This window comes from Anser anser (genome assembly GCF_964211835.1).
Source record: "Anser anser genome assembly, chromosome: 15".
In the NCBI taxonomy this organism is placed as follows: Eukaryota; Metazoa; Chordata; class Aves; order Anseriformes; family Anatidae; genus Anser; species Anser anser.
In genome coordinates, this window is record NC_139736.1 from 9,796,070 (window position 1) to 9,818,301 (window position 22,232).

The 22,232-nt window shown below is 39.4% G+C and overlaps 1 protein-coding gene across 4 annotated transcripts in view; it reads right to left on the bottom strand.

Annotated features, from left to right (window-relative positions):
• LOC310882022 (multidrug resistance-associated protein 1) overlaps nucleotides 1–22,232 on the bottom strand; it is a 57,631-nt gene that overhangs the window by 15,769 nt on the left and 19,630 nt on the right. For 3 of the 4 annotated variants that reach the window (XM_083800128.1, XM_083800125.1, XM_083800127.1), the window contains 14 exons: nucleotides 20,016–20,077; nucleotides 19,033–19,164; nucleotides 17,466–17,693; nucleotides 16,568–16,769; nucleotides 15,712–15,873; nucleotides 14,905–14,997; nucleotides 13,358–13,561; nucleotides 10,678–10,824; nucleotides 10,224–10,311; nucleotides 8,605–8,674; nucleotides 7,519–7,645; nucleotides 6,303–6,479; nucleotides 5,043–5,210; nucleotides 4,484–4,661 (listed from right to left, as the gene is read on the bottom strand). In XM_083800128.1, coding sequence (XP_083656254.1) covers nucleotides 4,484–4,661; nucleotides 5,043–5,210; nucleotides 6,303–6,479; nucleotides 7,519–7,645; nucleotides 8,605–8,674; nucleotides 10,224–10,311; nucleotides 10,678–10,824; nucleotides 13,358–13,561; nucleotides 14,905–14,997; nucleotides 15,712–15,873; nucleotides 16,568–16,769; nucleotides 17,466–17,693; nucleotides 19,033–19,164; nucleotides 20,016–20,077 — 2,038 coding nt within the window. The remainder of the gene's footprint in view (nucleotides 1–4,483; nucleotides 4,662–5,042; nucleotides 5,211–6,302; nucleotides 6,480–7,518; nucleotides 7,646–8,604; nucleotides 8,675–10,223; nucleotides 10,312–10,677; nucleotides 10,825–13,357; nucleotides 13,562–14,904; nucleotides 14,998–15,711; nucleotides 15,874–16,567; nucleotides 16,770–17,465; nucleotides 17,694–19,032; nucleotides 19,165–20,015; nucleotides 20,078–22,232) is intronic. The other variant, XM_083800126.1, reaches the window with a different exon arrangement.

Sequence of the window (22,232 nt, forward strand, 5' to 3'; positions counted from 1 at the left end):
ACGAAGGATCGGAGTCTAAAAGCATAATAATTAACTTTTTCCAGAACACACACAACCAGTTTTCAACCTTTACAAGCACAAATGCATAAAAGTAGCATGACCTAAACCACAAAGACATACAGAAGCCCAAGGAAGGATCAAATTTACTGAAATGGATCTCCTTTTAATCCCACCCCTTGTATTAAAACAAAAAAGGAAACCTTGAGGAAAAAAAAAAAAATCCACCATATGGCTTCAAGTGACAGATCACAAAACTTCCTTCAAGATACACGCTAATGGGGGGTAGAAAGTGTTCTGCTATTGTCTTTCTTTAGGCACAGAACTGCCATGAGGGGAGAACTGTGGCAGCACAGACTTCCTTAGTCCTACCTACGGTGTAGTGACCAATCGCCACCCCGCATGGGCAGATTAGTAAGGACCAGTGAGATACTTCCCTCTTCCAAGCTTCTTGGTACCCTACCAGCGCTCATCTTGAATCAGTATTTTCTTCTGCCATCTGGAGACTGCAGAGCTTTTACCTTATGAGAGAGAAAAGCTGCATTTTGCTAGAAGATGAATTTAAGAGGAAAGAAGGTTATTTCCTGAGCCAGGCAGGTGCTTCCCAAATGACCACTGGGGTCCAGACTCCCCAACATTTGGAACTTCTCACCATTTAGCTCTTGCCTTCCATGGAGTCAAAACGGAGAGAAGCAGTCAAAAAGGAGAGGAGCACCTAGTCCTACCAAAGGGCACTGGGACAAGCTATTCTAACTACCAATTGTAGTGCTGTTGAGCCCAACTCAGCTTTACACTGTTAGAAAGAGGCTCAGCCCCAAAATACAGGTGTGCTGGGCTTTACTGGGAGACAGTATTGATCACAAAGGCGTAATGCTTTCCTTTGCTGATGCGAAACCCCAGCCCATAATGCAAAAGTGGCCATTTATATTATGAAACACATGCTACTACTTCGTTTGTAATACAAAAATATTGTACAAAGAAGCTATCTTCTTTTCAAACTTAGCACTTTATACGTTATTTCTCAATTGCAGCAGTAAGGAAGAAAAACAGACATTTTTACGGAAGTCAAGCAGGACTCTGTGAATCCAACTCCTGTACCATACTATGTTTTCCACTAATCAGATATCAACTTTCTGCTAGACAACAGCCAGATTTTGGAGAATCAAGTCCATAAAATTTAATGGGGAAAAAAAAAGACATTCAAATTGAATGCCTACAAGTGACAGATCAAAAAAGTTCCTTTTGAAATATACAAGACCTGTACAATGTTAAACTAAACCCTACAGGCCAGACCCTTAACAGTTCTAAGAGTACTTTTACTCCCCTTTCTCTCCACACCGAAGCCAAGTCAGCCTGTTGTACTGACAATCCTGACATAAAAACTGAGCTGAGAGTCACAGAGCCATACGCTGGGGAGACAGCCTAAACCCACATTGCTCTCTATCAAGTACAGCCCACAGATTGCAAAACAGATTTAGATTTAATTGTGCTGCACACTTCATCTTTCAGGCACTGTAGTTAAGACCAAAGGTGAACCACTCTTAAAAATATTTCAAATTTGTGGTCTGGTTCTGGTAAGTTTTACCACTTTTACTCCCCACAAACATGTTAAAAATAACTCCAGGCTTTGCAAGAACAAACTGAAGTTTATGGTGAAGCCATCTGGAAAACACAGCAAAATCCCTATCCCTGTGCTCCTTAAAACAAAAGGCTGCATCCACTATTTCAGTTTGTATGGGAGCTGGGGGATGGATGGTCATAAGACAGGTAGTCCTAAAGCACCCATTTGCTTTTCCTGTTTTGCAGGAAGAGCTGCCAGCCTGGAAGGGGCAGGCATGCTCACAGCGGGCAGGGGCACGCTACGACTCCACGCAACCCACACTGCCAAGAATAGCACTGGCATCACCAAGTCGGCCACGCTAAATACAGAGAAGGGAACAACTGCTGAAAGCAAGATGAATTTATATGCTTTTTTTGTGCAAACTGGTAGGATACATTTACAGGTAGTTCCAGTTGCTTTGGGTAAGATTACTCTTTGTAGACACAGCAAGGCACCCATTTCACTTATTCACAGGTGAAAGCAGCAGTGCTCCATGCTGCACCCCCTGCGCTGCTGCCATGGCCTTCTGCATCAAGGGGGAAGAAGGGGCAGCTCACCTACCCAGCCATCCTGCAGACTAGGGTCGGGACAGCTTTCTGGAGTGAGCGTTCTCCCATGCACAGAAAAAACACTGAAGCTGAGGATGGAAGAGAAGCAGGTAATCCTCAGGAATCCCCAAGGGAGAAAAGAGCTGGGAGGTAACAGGGAGAAGGCTCACAGCCCAAACCCAGAGGCCTGGGAGAAGAAAAGGTTTTCCCCAGCCTTGCAGAAAGCAGGATGTATTCCTGCCAGAAAGCACCAACCCATAGTTTTCTGTTGTGCGCCAGCATAGTGTTTTGAGGCTGCCAGCACGTAGCGTCAGAGACAGCCTCCTGTGATCTTGCAGAGTCCCCCTCTCTTTAAAGCAGGCATGCAGCTCCCCTCCAGCTAGCTCAGACTGGCTCCCATCACAGCTTGTTCTGCATTTATCCAACAAACTGTGTTTTTTAATAATATTTTGCAGTCTCTTACACATCTGATAAATATTACCCCTGTGAGCCAGACAAATAACGCCCCTATTTTTCACTTTTTACCATTGGCAGAAGATCACTCAACCAAAACTGAGAAATAAGTTTGCTGTGATACGACAATTCTTTCTGAATCACCAGGGTCATACTGAAGTGCCTTGTGTTAGACAACCGCAGGCAAGCATAGCAGAAGATAAAGCACTGGCTCACTTTCCAAGAGAAGATTTGGTATTGAAATGGAAAAGGAAAGTAACTTAGTTGAATGTAAAGACTTCAACAACTACCACATGCTTAGAAAGAGGAGTAAAAGAGGCAAAAGAACAAGGCTATTAAAGGAGGCAAACTGTTGCGGCTTAACCCAGCAGGCAGCTAAGCACCACAGTTTGCTCACTCCCCGCCTCTGCAGTGGGATGAAGGAGAGAATTGGGAAAAAGAGAAGAACAAAGGTAAAATTACAAGAACTCAGGGGTTGAGATAAAAACAACTTAGTAAGAAAGAAAAAAAGTGAACAAAACAAGCAACGCACAATGCACTCGCTCACCACCAGCCAACTGATGCCCAGCCAGTCCCTGAGCAGCAGCAGACAGATTTTGCTTCCAAAATCTCTTCCCACAATACTCCTCACAGTGGGAGACCCCAGCTACAGAACAGTAATTGCTGCTCACAGACAGCGCCCACCCAAACCAGCATCCCAACTCGTGAAGTGACATCTGACACACACCAAGTGACCTTTCTGAGATGAAGGCTAGCCTACAGCAGGGCATCCTGACCTTGAGCTCAACACATCATCCTCATATCAAACCCCCTGTTGGGGAGCAGGATGTGTGCGAGGAAGACAGGAGAAGATGCTGCCCTGCACATCCAGGAGACAGACTGCTCATTCACAGCCTCCAAGTGCAGTCTGTGTTGCCAGCCTGGATGGAAGAGGACACAGCTGCAGAGAATAAAGCAGACCATCACAGCCCTCCCACCGTGCACTTTCACACCACCATCTAGAGCAGCTCCTTGCCAAAGGCAGCCATCCATCACCTCTTCAGTGCTTCGCAGCTCCATTGGGCAGCTAAATATGGCACCAGTTCTGTCTTCTCCTGTGGCAGGCAATTGAGGAGTACACTTAAAAATTGCCACTGCTTTCCCCTCTAGAGAATGGGCAGGAACCAAGGCTTTTCCAAAAGGAAGAAGGTGAAAAGTGGGTTCAATCTCTTTCTGGAAAGCCTGCTCTTCAGCATTCAGCAACAGGTATTTGTTAGCAAACTGGCGTCAAGCACATACCAACAACTTCACCCCAGCCAGCACCGTACAAGCACCCTTGCAAACACTCTTCACACTTCCGCATTCATATGTGGAAGATATCATGAAACCACCACAGGCAAGCCACTGAAGAGAACAAGCTGAAGGCAGCTAGGTTCCTCTATTAAAATCCACACCTATCTGCAGGAGAAAAAAAGAAATCCTACCCCAGTACAGCTTTACAGCTATTTGAAAAGCAGAAGCAAGAGTCAGGGGTGTCAGCAAAAAAAAATGAGCTGCTTCTTCCTCCTCCCCATGCCCAAAGCAATTCTCTGCATAAAGAAGCAGAGGGAAATGTGTATAAACCCCTGCTGACTCTTACTTGACCTCACAACCACTTTAATTTTACTACAACAACATTTTCACTACAGAACTGCTCCACATTTAAGAATGTGCATTTCACCTCACAACCTTCAAAGCCCTCAAGAAACACCTAAATCTATACATTTCTATAGGTTTATCACAAGAAATAGCAGCTTCCTTTAACTTTCCTTCCACAACCAGTACAATCAGTGTTTTCCCTTTACCATGACTCCCTTAACATGCCACTTATCAGCTTATCCAAAAGAGGATTTATTTGCAAGCTTACCGCTGTTCTCCATGCTTTGTTCAGCATTCGCGTACGTACGAAGAAACTCTGCAAAAGCTCCGTCTTGCTTCAGCAGCTCTTGGTAAGAGCCCATCTCAGAGATTTCTCCATCACTCATTACCAGAATTGTATCCATTTGGGGCAGGTAGTTGACTGCATGGGTTACCAAAACCCGTGTCTAAATAGTACAAGAAAAAAAAAATTATTCTAGTGTCTCAAACTGGTAAATACAATGGTTAAACTTCTGTCCTCGCAGCTTGAATTCTGGGCACAATACAGTAATAACTATGGATTCACATGGAGCATTTTTAAGAAAAATGACTGCTCTTTTCTTTTGACTTCTCCTTCATTTAATTTTGATTAGAGAAACCAAAGCATATTATATAATAACACTGTTCTCATAATAAAAGTCCCTAAAAAAAAGTCAGGAGAATCTTTTCATTTTTCTGATGTTTAAAACCAAAGTCTGAAGATGAAACTTGACAGAGTTGGAATCATTTGAACTCAGCAAAGAAAAACAAATCATTTCCCAGAGACTAGTTGTTATATTATTACGTACTTTATTTTTCAGGATTCCTTTTGGTCCAATAACTTTTTCAAAAATATGTTTCCCAACATGCGCATCAACAGCTGATAGAGGATCATCAAATAAATAGACATCTGCGTTACAGTAAACTGCCCGAGCAAGACTGACTCTCTGTTTCTGTCCTCCAGACAAATTGACACCCTGGAGAAACAAGACAGTAAGATCCTTTATTTACAGCTAAGGAGAGATGCCTTACTGTAGTTTGTGGAAGACAGAAGTCATAGGAGATTTATGCAAATCAGAGAAATTTCACCATTGTCTCAAACAGATCTGCATCACAAACTATTTACTAATGTAGCATGAACAATTACAGTTAAAATCCCCTCTTAGAATGGAGCACATCTATAAGTTACTGCTGTCAATGAGGGACTAGTAAAAAAAAAAAAACACAACACTGTTTTACTAGTCTTACAAGGAATTAACCCAGACCAGACACACCTCATTCTGTACATTCTGAAGCTGCTTTTCTTCTCAGTTATATTTCTGCAGGGCTGCCTCTGATCTTACCAAAAAAAACCTCTAAGAGCAGCTTACAATTTGGTTGGCCTGCTGACCACCCAAGTTTCCTGTACGGAAAATAAAAGCTGCTCTCTTGCCTCACTCTGGACCTGGGGCTGTCAGTATGCAGCTCTACCCCATTGAGAACCAGTCAGCAGGGCACAGCACATATCCCTTCCTGTCCTCTGGAGAGCAACTGCTTAGCAGAATGCCAAGCAGGTTACATACACATACAGGCTGCTGGCCACGTGTTTAGGGGACACCTGGTCCTGCCCACACACTAAATTGATTTAGAGCACTAAATCATTTAGCAAGTTTCTAAATCCCACACTGCACACACTTGTGCAACCAACAACCACTTTGGGTATTGCTTCATTTAAAAACAACAACAAAGACACAAAACAAAAAAACGAACAAAAATCCCACCTCACTTGAAGTGTTCAGAAGATTCTTCTCTTCCTGTTTACATATATTTTTATGCTCTATGACCGCGACAACTCAGAGCTTTTTAAAAACATGCATTGTAAGGTGCTTTTACTTTTGTAATTGAGAAAAAGTTTCCTCCCCTTTGAGTATTAAAGACAAAAGACACTGTTCAAATTTTCCTGTTACTCTAGAGGATTTCTATTCTGAATGCTTTCAATTCAACACAACTTTAAGAGAAAGTAGAACAGAAGTCACAAGGCCTAATCTACAGGCAATAGTACTGTTGTGGCAGAGCAGGTACTTAAATACCTTTTCTCCGATTTCTGTTCTGTCTCCCGTAGGAAGAATCTCTATATCAGGCAGAAGTGCACAAGCCTCAATCACACGCTTGTACCGGCTCTCATTCATCTCCCTCCCAAAAATAATATTATCTTTCAGAGTCGCATTTTGGACCCAGGCTTGCTGAGGAACATAGGCTACTGAGCCCTGCAAGGAAAAAAAAGAAAATCCTTACTCAGTACTTCAGACTAAAAGCCTGCACATGAAGTCTAAGCACAGCAGGGCTTTGTGAGACTGGCAGTCCTCATTAACTCACAAATTGCCAATGTCATTATGGAACCGCGTCGGCAAAGTGTGTGCTCTTGGGGTGGTGCCTCCTCCAACATATTTTTGTAATCTCCTCTACATGCAAACGTAACAAGGTGTATTGGTGGAAAAGAAGAGACTTCAAATAAAACATGGTTCTTTGACAGACTTAGAGGAAATATTTGTTTAGAGAATATTTACACAATTATTGAATGTCAAAAGTTATTATGGCTTTGTTCTTTCGTACAGTTATAAATTCTGTTCACTGTAAAACAATTTAATCCGGAATGCAGAAGAGATTAACAATGGCGTCCCTGCCAAGAGATCTCTACTGAAAGCAGGGGAAGTTGTTCTTATAGAAAAGAAGTCACTTCAAAGGAAGAGACTCAGCTGCTGCGAAGTATTTTGCTTTGAAGAATGGTTCGGCCTTCTCTGTCTGCACTGATAAACAGTGATTCATTTCTCACTCACTTTAGTTTTTCCAGAGCAATTTTGGAGATGACCAAATGTGCATTTTTTTAATGTAAGATTTATTTGTTTTGCTCTCAAACAGCAGCTTTTCCCATGTTTGTAACCTTACCCAACAACTCTCTGATGTCTAAGAAGATATGAATTAATACTGCTCCTCCTCATGCTGGAGTATGTGTAATAGGCTCTCTCTCCCATACCTGGCTGCCAGCAAGACTCAACAGAATATTCATCTTTGAGACTTCTATCATTCTAGATATTTGGCTAAATCTGAAACTGGCAGATTTAGAGTTTGCTGGATCAACTCTTAACAGAGAGAATGTAGAGTATGGCATAAACATAGTTGCTAGGAAATCAGGCTATAAGTGCATTCCTTTGAAAGGCTCTCTTCCCCTCTTCACATCATTTGCAAGTCTAGAATACCTTCGGCAACACCCACAAGTAGCAGAACAATTATTCAGAGACATCACACCTTGACAACCACATAGCCTTCCTTTTTGTCCATCTCCCCCAGTAATGCAGACAGCAATGAAGACTTTCCACAGCCAACTTGACCAACAACAGCTATCAGGGAGCCTTCAGGAACAGTGAAGTTGATGCTGAAAATAAAGTGCACATAATTCAGCCTTGCTTGCTTGCACACCCCAGTAGTTAAACAATCCATTGACCAGCCCATATAAAGCCAGATGCAATGTGAACACCCACTGCAAACCCTGACACAGCACGTGAACTTAAACCACTTGAAAATGCAAACCTTTCTTTCAGAAAGTGCATAGCTCTTCTTATACTTAGGACATAGCATCCTGATATGTAATCAGTCAACAAGAAAAAAATAGTCACTTCCAATATTTCTCTTAAATTTTCTGTAAGCAGAAATGTAAATACAAATGCATGTTCCCCAAATAGTATCCTTGCCCTAAAGAACATGCAATTTAAAACCCAAGATCAGCCAAAAACGAAGGAATGGAGTGGAGCACTGGGAAGACAGGGCTGGTAGCTCTATCACCCCAGTTACTTTGGTAGTCATACTATGTACAATGTTCTTCACTGGTTTTCTCCAGCAAAGGAATCAAGGATTGCTACAGTTCAGAGAGAACGGGATTTTTAAAGGTAGTCTCTGAGGACATAATGCAAAAAGATAAGAGACTGGGGATAATTAAGAGGGGACAATATAATTGCATCCTCTAGATGGAGCTCATCCCATCTGCAGCCTGTAGCAAGAGCTTGAAATCTCTAAAGCTTTCTCTCCTCCCATCAAACCTCTTGCTACTCCCATCTGCATTTCAAACTCAATATTGCAAACTCCTCTAATTCATGAAGCCCCTGGTTAAAATACAGTATATTTTATATATATATATACACATATATATATATATATACACACATATATATATATAAACGCACATATATAACATTTAAATATAAATAACCAGATGTTATTTGTTTTCCTGTTCCTTTAAGGAAAAAAACTCTTCTGCATATAGACTTTCTAATTTAAATACAGATAATCTATGATTCAGCACAACTACAGAGTAGAACAAAGAGTACCAATTCTTACCTATTCAGTGAAGGAGGATCATTTCTGGACCAGCTAAATGTTGCATTCTTTACAATAATACTTCCTTCAGCTGATGAACAGAAAAATTATATTTACATAAGTGTCAAAGCAAGCAACTAAACTGTATGCTCTGAATCATGCCACAGAAGTAAATCTAAGTACAGAGAAATAGAAGTATAAAGCTACCTTTGTAGCAGAACAATAACCTGCTGCTTACCAGAAGCTTGTGTTCTGTCAGTCAAAGCAAAATAATAAGCATAAGAATGGTAAGTCTAACCTCAGCAGAGAGTCTGAAGTTACACATCTTTAGTAACCAGGAAGTACACAAATGCCAGCTGTAAGATGCTGACTAATTCAGCCATCTCCTCCTTTACCCAGCAACTCTGCTGCAGTACTTCAAAGTCAGTTCAAGAAATAAAGCAGCCTCGACCTGACTTGTGCTTCAAGGAGAACATCAGCTCAACTGCTACTTCTACGTGGAAAGCTGAATTACCACAAGAATAGGGGAAAAGAAGTCAAACTACCAAATAAAATAACTTTGACCAAAATCAGTGTTGAGGGAGTCAGAACGATTTAGGTTGGAATGGACTTTTGAAGATCATCTAGTTCCAGCCACCCTGCCAATGGACAGGGATACATTTCGCTAGATAGGTTGCTCAAAGTCCCATCCAACCTGGCCTTGAACACTTCCAGGGAGTGTTCATCCACAACCTCTCTGGGCAATTTTTTTTCCCCACTTAGAGTGAGTCCAGAGGGTCCAGAAGGCAAGAAATACTTAGGCTAGACGTAAGTTTGAATCAATACAAGTACAACCCATCATGGACAAAATTTATTTTAAAAATCCATTAAACCCTAATCTAAAGATTTGTGAGTGAGGTATAGTACTGGTTATCACCTGAGAAAGGGGAGGAGATATTCCCAGAAGGAAGATGGGGAAAAAAAATACATCAGGTGACTGCTTACAGGAAAACCAAGTGAAGTCATACATAGGTCAGCTAATCACATGAGAGGGAGGACTGGGGATTTTACTATCTTTGTAATAAGGAAGGAAAAAAAAATGTTTAGAAGTGACCAACAGCTAAATCAAGGTTTGTCTTGCAAGACAAAAGGGTGTTGGCTTTTCAGTAAGCCTGCCTTCACAGTCATCTCTCTCCAACAGCCCTATATAACCACAGCAGCAGTACTAGATGTGTTACAGCACAGAGTAATGCTCTCTGCACAGAATAAAGTGGAGGCATTTGCCAGAACTGGGACTTATCCTTTCTCTTTGAAAGGTGCTGAAGTGGTATACAATTGCTTTTCTCAAGAGTGGTGGGTTTGGGGACAATGTTAATTCTCATCCTCTTAACTTTCAAATGGGTACACTTGAAACTGTCCAACAAGTCATTTATTCTGTAGTTTGGACAGAAAATGGTGAGAGGAGAGAAATTACACTTCCGTAGGTGGTAGAAATTCTATATAACTCACTTTTACAACCTCCCCACCCCCCCTTTTTGCTTTCTGGCTGAAATCAGTGAAATCCAGCAAGATGCAGTACATTTGTTACAGAAAAGCAGAAGAAATGCTACAGAGCCACCCAAAACTTGCACAAACACTTTTCCAACAATACTGAAACTCACCGTCTGTGGTGGGACCCCTGATTATGCTGTCTGGATCTAACTCTTCATGTGACAGAAACACCCTAAGGCGCTTCAAGGACACACTGGCCTACATAGGAAAGAGATGCAAAACTCTTATATTCTGTTCATTATAGTTAAGAGTGGTATTTTACACCATGTATACATTTCATCATTTTTACACATCCCTCCTTAAAACCATGGTATTTTTTCTTGGACAGGCATTAAGCTCGCATTTCCCAGACCACAAGAAATATGACTGATTTCAGGAACATTTGTCTACTGTACCTGGGATTGAGAATTTTGCTTTTATAGCATTCAATACACAAGAAATGCAAAGCTCCTTTACTGTGATTACTGACTTTCACCAGAGGACTTTCTCTAAGCACAGAAATGTAATCTTTCCACCCAATGACTATTTCTGCACAGAAAAACTTGTTAATAACTGAAATCTTACTTCTACTATGCTGCTGATAACCATAGGAAGCATGTTCAGTGGAAACCTGAGGATGTTGAATAAAGCTAGGGATACAAATGCCTTCTGAGCATCCAAGACGTTGTTCTTGTCTATTTTGACATACACAGCAAAGGTGGACAAGGCAACCTGAAACACAAAGTGTAATGGTTACAACAAGGGTTACTTTTTTTTAAGCCACTAACTCAAGAAACATAGTCTGACAACCAGAATCAGAGATTTGCAAAACAAAGAAAGAGCAATGCTCTGATAAATTCCTTGTTCCTGATAACACTTTTTGCAAAACAAACATTTGATTTTAATGTATTGCTGTAAAAAAGAAGTTGATGGTGCCTCTTGGAAACTTCTGAGAAGGTGCCAAGTGTTCACTTTCTTCACATAGCAAGGGTGAAGCCACAAATGGCCTAGTACTTGTGGTCACCCTGCAGAAGAGAAGGAAAGGAACGATTGCTAGCTTTGTTTCTTCTCATTCACAAAGAAGTCACTCCCCTTTGTACCAGACACTAGGATCAATAACACATATATACTCAAAAATAACCCAATACTAGCTCATTTTATATTTTGTAGGGACTACCACAACCCTAGATTGCAAAGTACAGCCCTCTTTATCCTGGACAAATATTCTAAGAAGCTTTAAATGTTACTGCATTATAAAGATGAAGCCTTACAGTACCTAGACAGTTCACAACAGAAAAGTTTTAAGATCCTTGCTGAACAAAAAATGACATTGAATCCCTGCTATCATCAATCATAAGGTACAAAAATAATTGTATACAGTTATTTACATTCTTTAAAAGTATGTTGATTAAGTTATAATAAAACTAAAGTAAACTAAGTTAAGCCAAAGAAAAACAGCATAACCCCTCCCTATCACAGGGAGTTTTCACTTGCAGATCAATTCCCTTCACAGCCGTTTCTTCCATGGTAAGAACACCCATACTTCAGTAGGTAATAGGAACAACTCTTTCACACACATTGACACAACAAGAAAACAAGGCAAGAAAACATGGTTGGCTAACTACTGGTGACCCTCTCCCTCAAGACTTGAGGCCATTAGCTCAAATGCCTGCAGAGGAGTCTCACCTAAGTACAGCATCCACTTAAGACGTTCGTATTTATGTTTAAAATCTGACTGCTGTGAAGCCATGTATTGTTCTTCTTACGGCGGCTGACTCAGCTGTGTCTGGTACAGTAGCTTGTTTGTACAATCCTTAGTTCGGACACACATATCCCAGGGAGAAAGCCCTCCCAGAGAGATCGAAAACAAGACAGGCTCCAAAGAATAACTTCAGAAGCAGCATGCCTGCACTCTTGTGTTACCAACAATTTGGCTGAAATACGCCCGTATCAGTACAGACAGCAGCACAGGAGGTACCGCACAGCAAATACCTCCCTGACACCATTACTAAACAATGTGTCCTGCCATTGAAACAGGAGAAGGAGTAGAAGAAAGTATTCTGCACATCAAAAGTGCTTTCAAATAGGCACCTGCATAATTCTCTAATCAGAAGTTTAGAGGAATATATACTAAAGAATAAAAATCTGGAAAACTGCATGTTAAACAGCAGTCTTACACTTCGGGCTGTACCGATTTCTGTCCCAGTGGCAAACCCTCTAAGGTTCAGGACCTTCGCAACGTACACAATGTGCACTGAAACAGAGCTACTCATTAGGGGAATTCATCTCAGACTCTGAATAACAGCATTAAGGAGTCCACATGCATGGTTTTATTTAGAAACTTCATTTAATAATGTATTTATATTAAAATCATTTCAGACTTCTTTTAGAAAAGCATTCGCTTAAGAATGCTGCTGATATTTCCTATCCAGGGCACTGCTTCTTCTGCCTTTCATCATGCCCTGAGCATAATGTAAACACTACATAATATTTGCAGGAAAGGAATCTGAGACTGGAAAGTACGTTTAAACACCTTCAACTGGAACAGCACATATTTTATCCTAATGTAGTCATGGCCTCTATTTGCTTCTGCGTACAAGAGCCCTGGCCCACTGTTCTAATAGGGTTTGAAGCAACTTTGATGTGATCTCACCCTTCTCTCTCTTTTATTAGTCTGAATGTAAGCTAGCCACAAACACAGTGGAGATGTTTCACATATCAAGAATATTTTTTTTTGTAAATAGGAATTTAAAGCAATCCCAGGCTATGCAATGGCTTTACCTCTCCACATTGCTCTTAAATAGATGTGGGGAGAACCCAGGCCAGAGGCACACTTGGCGTGCAATGTTCCATTAGATTTAGGACTCTTACCCAAGGATCTGCTGCTTTCAGAAACATACTGAAACAAGGGAACTTTTTCTTTGTTGTTGAGCACAACTACCACCTGGATGGCACTGTGCACATTAGTAATTTCTTCTTAATCTGACAGTGCTTTTAATGTTAGGTCCCTCGAGAATACCAGCAAAGGTAGAAGGAGCGGGGGAAAAAATAGTTTTAGTTTTAAATAATTCAGTCATTAACTCTTAAGATACATTCAACATGGATCTCACTAATATCCAAAGAAAACAGAAGAGCCTTTTCATAGGGAACTGTGGAAGTATTCCTACTTTTCCATTCATTACAAAACAAAAACAAGTTCTCAAGTACTGCTTTGGAAAGCATGATCCCAAACAGGAGAACAGACCTACAGATTTGTTTCACTTACCAAAAAAGGAGCACAAACCCAAGTGAAGGTAGCCATCGCAGCGAGGTAAGCAGATTTTTTTAGGACTTTGAGCTCTTTCTGCCTGATCTCTAATACCTTCTCTCTGAAGGCTAATTCCCAAGCATAAAGTTTCAGAACTTTAATCCCGTTGAGAATTTCATTCATCAGCTTAATTCTGTTGTCTTTGCTCTTCATCTGTGCCTTCTAAAAACAACATTGCAATAAATAATTAGCAGAGCACAATACTTGGCAGATCCACAGAGTTCTCAGCTTTTATTTTGCAATGGCAAAATTTACCTCATTATCATCAAAAGCCTACTAGATTCCCAAGCAGGAAATCTGAGACACTATCTGAACAAACAAATACACAGAATGAACACATTTTAAACCAATTAAAAGAATGCTTCATACAACTAAAAACCCAAACCAAGATCAAAACAATTGTGGTACCGGTTTAAGTGTGATTAATTCTGCACCAGAGAGCCTCAGGGCTCAGGTTCCTCCTAAGTACAACATGCAGTTAAAAATATGCCACTCTAACCAAGCTTTGGTGATGCGCGGCTCACATCTAACCTTACACAAAACCCAGTTTTGCTTCATTTTCAACGCTATCAATCACTTCCTGACGGTGTACTAAAGCAAAAAGCTTTCTATTCAGCAGAACGAATACAGACCATTAGGAAGAGGGAAACCTTTGAAGAAAGTATTTTAACGAGGGCTGAGCAAAGCTGAAACGATGTTCTGACTCAGCACCCAGCAGAGTTAGCAGACTGCACCAGGACAGCTATCTCAGACAGCTGTTACCAGGGGCAGCGTGGCTGTGACAGACTACCTATTCCTACTTCACCCCATGTAGGAAACGAATGCTGTAGTACGTTCTGATGAACACCTAGAGATAAAATACTTCATTCAAACAAATTAGCAAATATCAGTGGAAATGTGTTGAACTCATCTAGTAGTGAAGTTTTTACCAGAAAGCACGGAGCTGTTGGAGGTTGTTTTTGCGATAGAACACATGAGAGTTTGAGCCTAGATTTACCTACTTGCACCCTCTGTAACTAACTGACCGTCTCTAATTAGAATCTACTATGACCCAAGAAGAGCCAACCACCGAGACTCCTGCCTCCTCATCCCACCTGGAAGAAAAAAAAAAACAGCAAGAAAAGACACACCAACACTGCAACCACCATCCCAGAAATGTAAATATTTCACTCATTTTAACGTTCATTAGGCAAACAGTAGCACAAGTTTCCTCTTGAGTTCTTAGGCAGCAAGTTAAAAACTGATTTCAATCCAAACGTGGCATTTCTTGAAGCTGGCTAATCTTCAACCTTGCTGTTAACTTCTGAAGATTTTTTAGACGATTATGTATAGACGTAAGGCTGAAGAATACATGAATTCGTATTTATTCTGCATACACTTCATTTCTGACCCTTCCATCCTTTCCCTTTTTTAAGCTGTAAATAGGTAGGGGGCACAACTCAGAAAAAAGTCAAAGAACCGTACACATTTCTTAAAAGCACTGTCACATACATAGAGCTTCTTACCTGATAGGTTTTGGTCTTCATTGCCATCACTGCATTTATGGGAACCAGAAGGATCATAACAGCCACACCTGCCAGTACAGAAGGACCTAAATTCTGAAGAGAAAAATACACAATTGTAAACATTTATTCAAAACCATTTTTTAAGATCCAGGGTCAAACCATTGCATGTGGTGCAGAAAAGCATTCTGAAGTATCTTTTCAGCATCTGCTTCCCTTTTCAAGGGCAGCTTAGGAGAGGATGATGATGATCCAACATGGACTTCAACTTACGTTTACGTGCTTTGATTTTTGAAACTTAGACATATATAAGTAGCCTGAATACAGAGGCATATTTCGCTCAAGGGAGATTTTAACATTTGACTTTTGTTCTGAAGTAGAGAACTGTGCAGAGAATAACCAACTTCTTGATCAATTTCATCACCCTTCTGACTGACAGTAAGAACTGGCAAGAGACAGCCTGGTGACTGGACTAGAAATAACAGGCTTCTCATATGATGACTCTCTGAGTGTAGAACTAGGACCACTTTTCTTTAAATCACATGATAAATGAGATATTGTAGGTGTTGCAGTCCCCCCAAAATTAATAGCTCCCTTCTGCATCCTACCCACATACACTAGGTTATACAAATTCAAAGCCTTCCTTCTTGATAACTGTGAAAAAAGTAGCTCTGAAAGAATTCTGAACAGCTTTTTTTCCATGCTGCTGTAAACACTCCAGTGGTCTGAGCAACAGCTCTCTGCAGTCATGACAAAAAGAAAAAGCACATTACCAAATTCAAAACAGCATACAACACATACAATACTCACCTGCCACAGTAAGTACAATGCTAGTATCACCTGGAGGGGTGCAGACCAAATCATGTTTATATAGGTGGCCAAGTCCATGAATCTCTGAGCATCCACAGACATTAGATTTACAATTTCACCCACAGTAGAAGTCTTTCTGGCAGAATTTGTGATAACGAGTGCCTAGGTGCAGATTTTAAAGAAAAAACAACATGAAAAAAGACTTATTCATTTCCTTTTCCTCCACTGAATTTAAATGGCTTTACCAAGCTTCATCTTTAAGCATCCTTTTCACGCTTCATGTTCTGTTTACCCTGCACATCTTAAAAAATGTAAGTTGTGTTGATGGAAGATGCACTCCGGTTAAATTAAAAATAGCAACAGGTATTTGCAAATAAGGTTGGTTGGTGTTTTTATTGCTTGTGGAGGCATAGGGGTTGCTTTTCTCTTTTAAGCGTAAAAAGTAGAATCTTCGCTTCTTGTCACATATTTTTCTCACACACAGCAAACAATCCTAAGCTTTCTAAAATGTTCCAGATTACTCCAGGAAAAGGCGGTACTGCCCGTTAAGTCACGAAGTAAGCTGTAAATGTAGATGCACCTTAATTTTTGCACAAATTTAAGCAGTTTCACCCCCAGTATAAACGAGAAAAGGTTTCTTGTTTACCAGTGGGAAGGAGGAGTTGCCAGAAACCAGTAATTTTGAAAATTGTTTTCATCTCAAAGCTTTATATTTATAAATTAAATACTCTCTTATTTGTATTAAGAGTTAGGAGACTGCTGGGCTGATTCCTAACAACTTTAATTATTCAGACCTAAGCAGTGCATTCTCACGGCCACTGAGTGGCATCATCATATATTTAGAAGAACCACTTACCTTTCGATAAATTACACCAACAATAGCTGTTTTGAGCCTCATTCCAGTTACAAAGCAAATATGAAAATACTGGTGAAGAATCAGTGTCTGAAGACAGGCACAAACAAACAGCAACCCAGTATAAAAGTAGCCCTGCCAGTCTGGGGCATGTTTGTCATTTACGAAGTTGATTAGCAATCTGTGGAGAGAGGAATTAGCAATCCTGCCATAATGAAATCAAAAGGAAATTTCAGGGTTACAAACTTGAATTATTCTAAACATTTCATGGGTCATGCAAGCACCCAAAATATCAGACTTAAATAAAACAATTAAGCTACCTTAGAAACTGGACATCATTTTATACTAGGACACTTCATCCCCTCCTGCTAACAATGTAGTACTTTAAAACAAAAATATCACATGCCTTATATGCACAGCATTCTCTTGGAGCTATACTGAAAATTCTTGCATTTCCTCCAACTCAAATGCAGCTACTTCTAGTTGTTTTACTACTGCTCACCTTAAAGCATACAATCTCTCCTACTGCCTTAGCTCAGTGCTGCTTCACACACTGTGACTTGTGGTTATATAGACCTTTAGATTTCTGAGTAGTCCCACAATCATCACAGGTTAGAAGTATACATTAATTCTCCTGATATTGCTGAGTATGCTCTTGCCTGGCCTTCCTAGTGTTGGAAGGGAAGCTATGATGTCAAACATTTAGCATATGATGTTATAATTTTAAAACCAATGGGCCAAAATCGTCCGCGTGCATGAAAACTTGCATGATAGCTCTACTCCATTGATATAGCTAGAAGCAAAACAGCTTGGTGACTGACATACTTAAAAGCATGACTTAAGCACACTTAAAAATCTGTCCACATACTTTTAATTTGATAATAAAGTAAATAGGTCTTACTTCAAAATTTCTGGGCCTGCAAACATCAAGAGATCGTGTGCTGCTTTAAACAGGAAACTCATGAGAAAATACGGTCCAAAAGTTTTATATAACACCTTGAATAAAGATGCCTCATAGTTCTTCTGAGATGGTTTTATAATCAAAGCTTCAGCCTCTTCTGTCACATCACCATTTGAGTCACTTGACTTTTGCTGCTTTTTGGATGAGTATAACATGTTTAATGGTTGCCTGAAATAAGAGTTAAAATATATTGAAGGTATACAAGGTAGCCTTTACTCAAGCCTAAAACCAAACAGAAAAATGCACAGTATACAATCAGACATTTACTTCAACTAGGCTGATAAAAGTTTCTGATATTAGCCAACTCAATGGCCTGTCCCTCTTACATCATTCTTCATTTTAGAAAAAAGTGTCCCACCAACAGGGATAGCTATTTACTGCAATTCTTTATAGTTTCAACTGGGTTTTACTGTTAATCTCTCCTATAGCAGTCCAGGGGAATGAGGAATAGGGCTGTAATCTGTGATAAACTCAAAAAACAAAGGATGTTATTATTCTAAAATTCAGTATGCTGAACCTTCAACAAAACTGAAGCCTCGCTGTAATACAGCAGTTAAAAGTTTGCAGTCAGATTTATGCCCAGTCATCCCCAATGAGCTGAACACATCTATTTCACGCAGCTGGCTTACATCAAACTACGTACTTCGGAACTTCTGAGGACAAGCTGTACGTAAAAATACACTGTGCAAGAAAGGAAGCACTCCTTCAATGAAAAGATACTTCTATTTAGGTGCAGTAAAAGATGATGAAAGTAGAACAGAAACTGCAGGCATGCAGTCTTTCTAATTTTAGCCATCTTGCTTAGGTGTTCAGGCTCCCTATATAGGGAAAGGAAAGAAAGAAACTTCTCACTTCCACATCCTGAACCACCCTCCTGAGAACTCCACTAACTATAGAGGGAGCTCAAGGTCCTACACTGCATGGCTAAAGTTTGACTGTGCGAAAATATTCCTTCCTAAGGAGCAGGGTGTGTGTGGAGAACTCCTATACAAGAAAAATTACAATAATTGCCTTTGGATCATGAAAGACTAAGCAAAACTTGATGCAACTCCTCAGAAAAAAAAAAAAAAAAAACACCATTTTGTTCCTATTCTGTATGCATTTAAGGACAAATCCAGAGCTAGCACTTGAATAACTTGAGCTTTTGAACTTCTACATCTCAGAGGAACCACCAGCCAAGTGAGACCATCACATCCCTTACAACATTGCCCTGTTCCAAGCTCCCAAAGGTGTCCCCATCAGAGCAATACAGAGAAACCATGCTGGTGGGATCAAAGCACAATCATAGAATCATAAAGTCATAGAATTAATAGAATCATAAATTTCATAGATGCAGTCAGCTGCATCTTCCCTAGTATTCTCCAGCATGTACTTCCACACAGTTATTTCCTCCTCAGCATTTTAGAAACACACACAAAATCCTTAAATATTTCAACAAAATGGTTCTTGACTAATCAATTTTCATTTGTTAGTGAAAACTTTATCACTGATAGGATAACTAACTTACCTCTTGGTCTTTGCCCACTCTTTTGCCCAGTTTCTAGCCAAACCTGGCACTATCTCTTCTGACGTGTCCTCTTTATTTAATGACCACAAATCCTTAGCTTCTAAAGGTCTCCGATAACCCTGAATCATCAACCTGTATTAGAAAGAATTAGCATAATATATTTGAGAACCCTAGAGATATACATGCCATAGGACAGTGAGTGACATCCAGCCCCAAAACAAAACCAGCTCTTCATGACAACTCATGCAAGAACTAGTACCTGTAACAACACAGGTCCAGATACTAAAATGGTATTTAGCTATGGATATCCTCCTGTCATTTACTGTGAGAATTAGAAACCAAAAGATCTAAGGATCCAAGATATGCCACTGAATTCAAATTTGAGGAGAATAAAAGAAAGGATAAAGTGATCTCATTTGAAAATCAGCCAGGTGACTAACATTCCCATGCCTACCAAGTTGCAAAATCTTTATTAGCCTTTAATTTTATAAAGCCATTCCTTTCATCTAGCTTTCTATTTAAACTCTGGCCAAGCACCGACCACAAATATACACTAATAATATACTTCCATGTTTCTATGTTTAAACACATAAGAACATGTGTTGCGATCAACTCATACGGCTAACAAAAAAGAATGGATTGGACAAAGAACTATCAATTCTGAATGCCCTAATTTCTAAGCACAGCAGATAATTTCTACCTTCTTATATTTCCCAAATTAAAAAATTTTGTTTAAGTTGTTTTGACAAACATCATAAAAACATTTATTAAGCAACATTCAAAATCAAAGACCCTTGATTAGGAAGTAAAAAAAGACCAATTGTTTTGTTTTGTTTTAATTATCAATTTAATCTGTTTACAAAACTACCAACCAAAACAAACAAAGTTAGTATTGCATGATTATTGCTTATTTAACTCAGAACGCAGGATCCTGAAATGCCGTCTAACTTTAACTGGTGCTTTATGTATCATGCTGGTCTTACCCAGTGATCCACCAGAATGTGATTCTGGACAGGAAAGAAGCACTGAACTCTGGACATGGTTTCTAAAGGAGAGAAAAAAGAAATCAATCCACGTAACAGACTGGCTGACACAAGGACATAAACAAACCAAACAGAAAAAATGCCTTTGAATTATTGTTTTCCTTCCCAAATTACTAAACTTGTCATTTATGCTTTTGAGAACTTGTTTAGAAAACACAGGTCAAAGTCCAGCTTCACAGCTTCCAGCAGACTAGCCTACTGGGACATAGAGAAAGCAGTGCTCCGTACCTACAAGGCAACAAACAGTTGATGGAATTTTATAAGACAGCACAGGCCAGACAATTCACAATCAATACCTCACTGCATCAATGTAAGGAATGCTAACACGAGAGCATAAGTATGTTATTTGGGTAGAGTTAGAGTCACTAATGAAGTTCAGGGGTACTGTTCTGGTAGTTAAGCGCTATGATTCCATCAAAAAAGACACACAAATAAAAGTGAAAAAAAAAATCAAACTCAGTCAAAGCATCCCAAAATAAACTTCAAAAGCCCTGTATCTCATTCATCAACAAGCATGGGAAATTTAAGCATCCAGACCTACAAATGAACACAGCTAGCTCATTTTCTACATCCAGAGCAACATCTCCTCTTTTAAGCTTTTCTTTTGGTTAATATCCTCTCCTAATCTGGTTGGATTAAAATAATACAAAAGGAGGCTGGAAGAATTTCAAAAGGCACCAAAGGTGATTTACTTGCAAAATTCCAACGGATTTCTCTTCCCTCTTTCAGTGCTCTGAACAACATTTAAAGAATGCTAAAACCAGCCACTCCTTTGGTACACAAACCACTATGGTTTTTATCAACTGTAATTGGAGCTACACAGGTATTTCCATCTACAAAACTCAAACATCATTACAGTACTGCAATTAAAACATGTTTTTCCCAAGATTTACATTTTTCAACTCATGTTTGTATAACTTCTCCATTAAGCTATAGTTTGAAGTGTGTTGCAATCAACCTACACTAAACAGACTTGTGCATTTCCTCTCCTCCCCACGGGAGATTTTTTTTTTTTTTTTTTTAAACTTTGTGTGGAAAGATGATAGTATGAGACAGCTAATTGTTGTTGAAAAGGGATAAAGGGCTAAGAATTCAACATTTCTATAGTACTTAAATACTCGCAACAGAATGATTGCAAGCAAATCCAACACCCTGACTTAACAAATAAATTTTAAAAATTAAAGTAACTCAAAGAAAGCTCAACAATTAAAAGAGGGAGGTACCGTCAGCCTTTAGCTACCTCAACATTCTTGCCAGATAAACTACTTCAGCAAATATAGGCACATTTCCCATTTCATAAAAATTTCAAAATATTCTGAACTTTACAGAAAATACTGTATTATATTTTTCCTTTGTAGTTTTTAGATACATTTTTGAATGGAAACTCAATTTTAAAGAGTCAACTAGATATTGTAACTACCAAAGACTGGACTTCTAAAAGCACATGTTTAAAATATTAAAATGTTTATATTACGCTGGATTGCAACCATTTCATTTTATTAAAAATAGCATTATGTTAAAACACTGAAATACTGCTAATCCTACTGACATTCATGCCAGAGAAGAATGATGATGAGCTATAAGAAGTCTGGACCTCCATAACATAAACAAAGCAAAAACAAGATGCAAAACACATCGTTCGATTTCTACAGACATCACATCTACATTTCTGAAATTTCACCATAACCTTTTGGTTTAAGTAAACTTGTAATAAAATTTTACTGAAGACTAACAAACATTTCTCTTGTGAAAAAGCTTGGCAAAAGGAAATAAAACATTTTAAGAATGAGTAACATGATTTGTTTTGTTTTTCCTCCTATCATAATATTTATGAAACACAACACTCATCAAAAGGTTAAAATGAATGTCTGCCTTATTTCCTAGAGACACTCCTAGAAGCACTCAGAACACAAAAACAAATTATTGTTTTCAGAGCACCGTGTAATTATTGTAACCATGATCAAAGCAAAAAAAAAGGCTTTCATAAATCCATGGTATACTGTCAAATACTTTTCAACCTTGAATAAGATAAAAAGAAACCAAAGATGAAGAGAATCCAGAGATTCTGCAGTACACTCTGTTCTCCAGACACACACATGCAGACTGTCTGTCAGTGGCAACGCAGCGCATCACAGACAGGCACACTGGATACTGAAG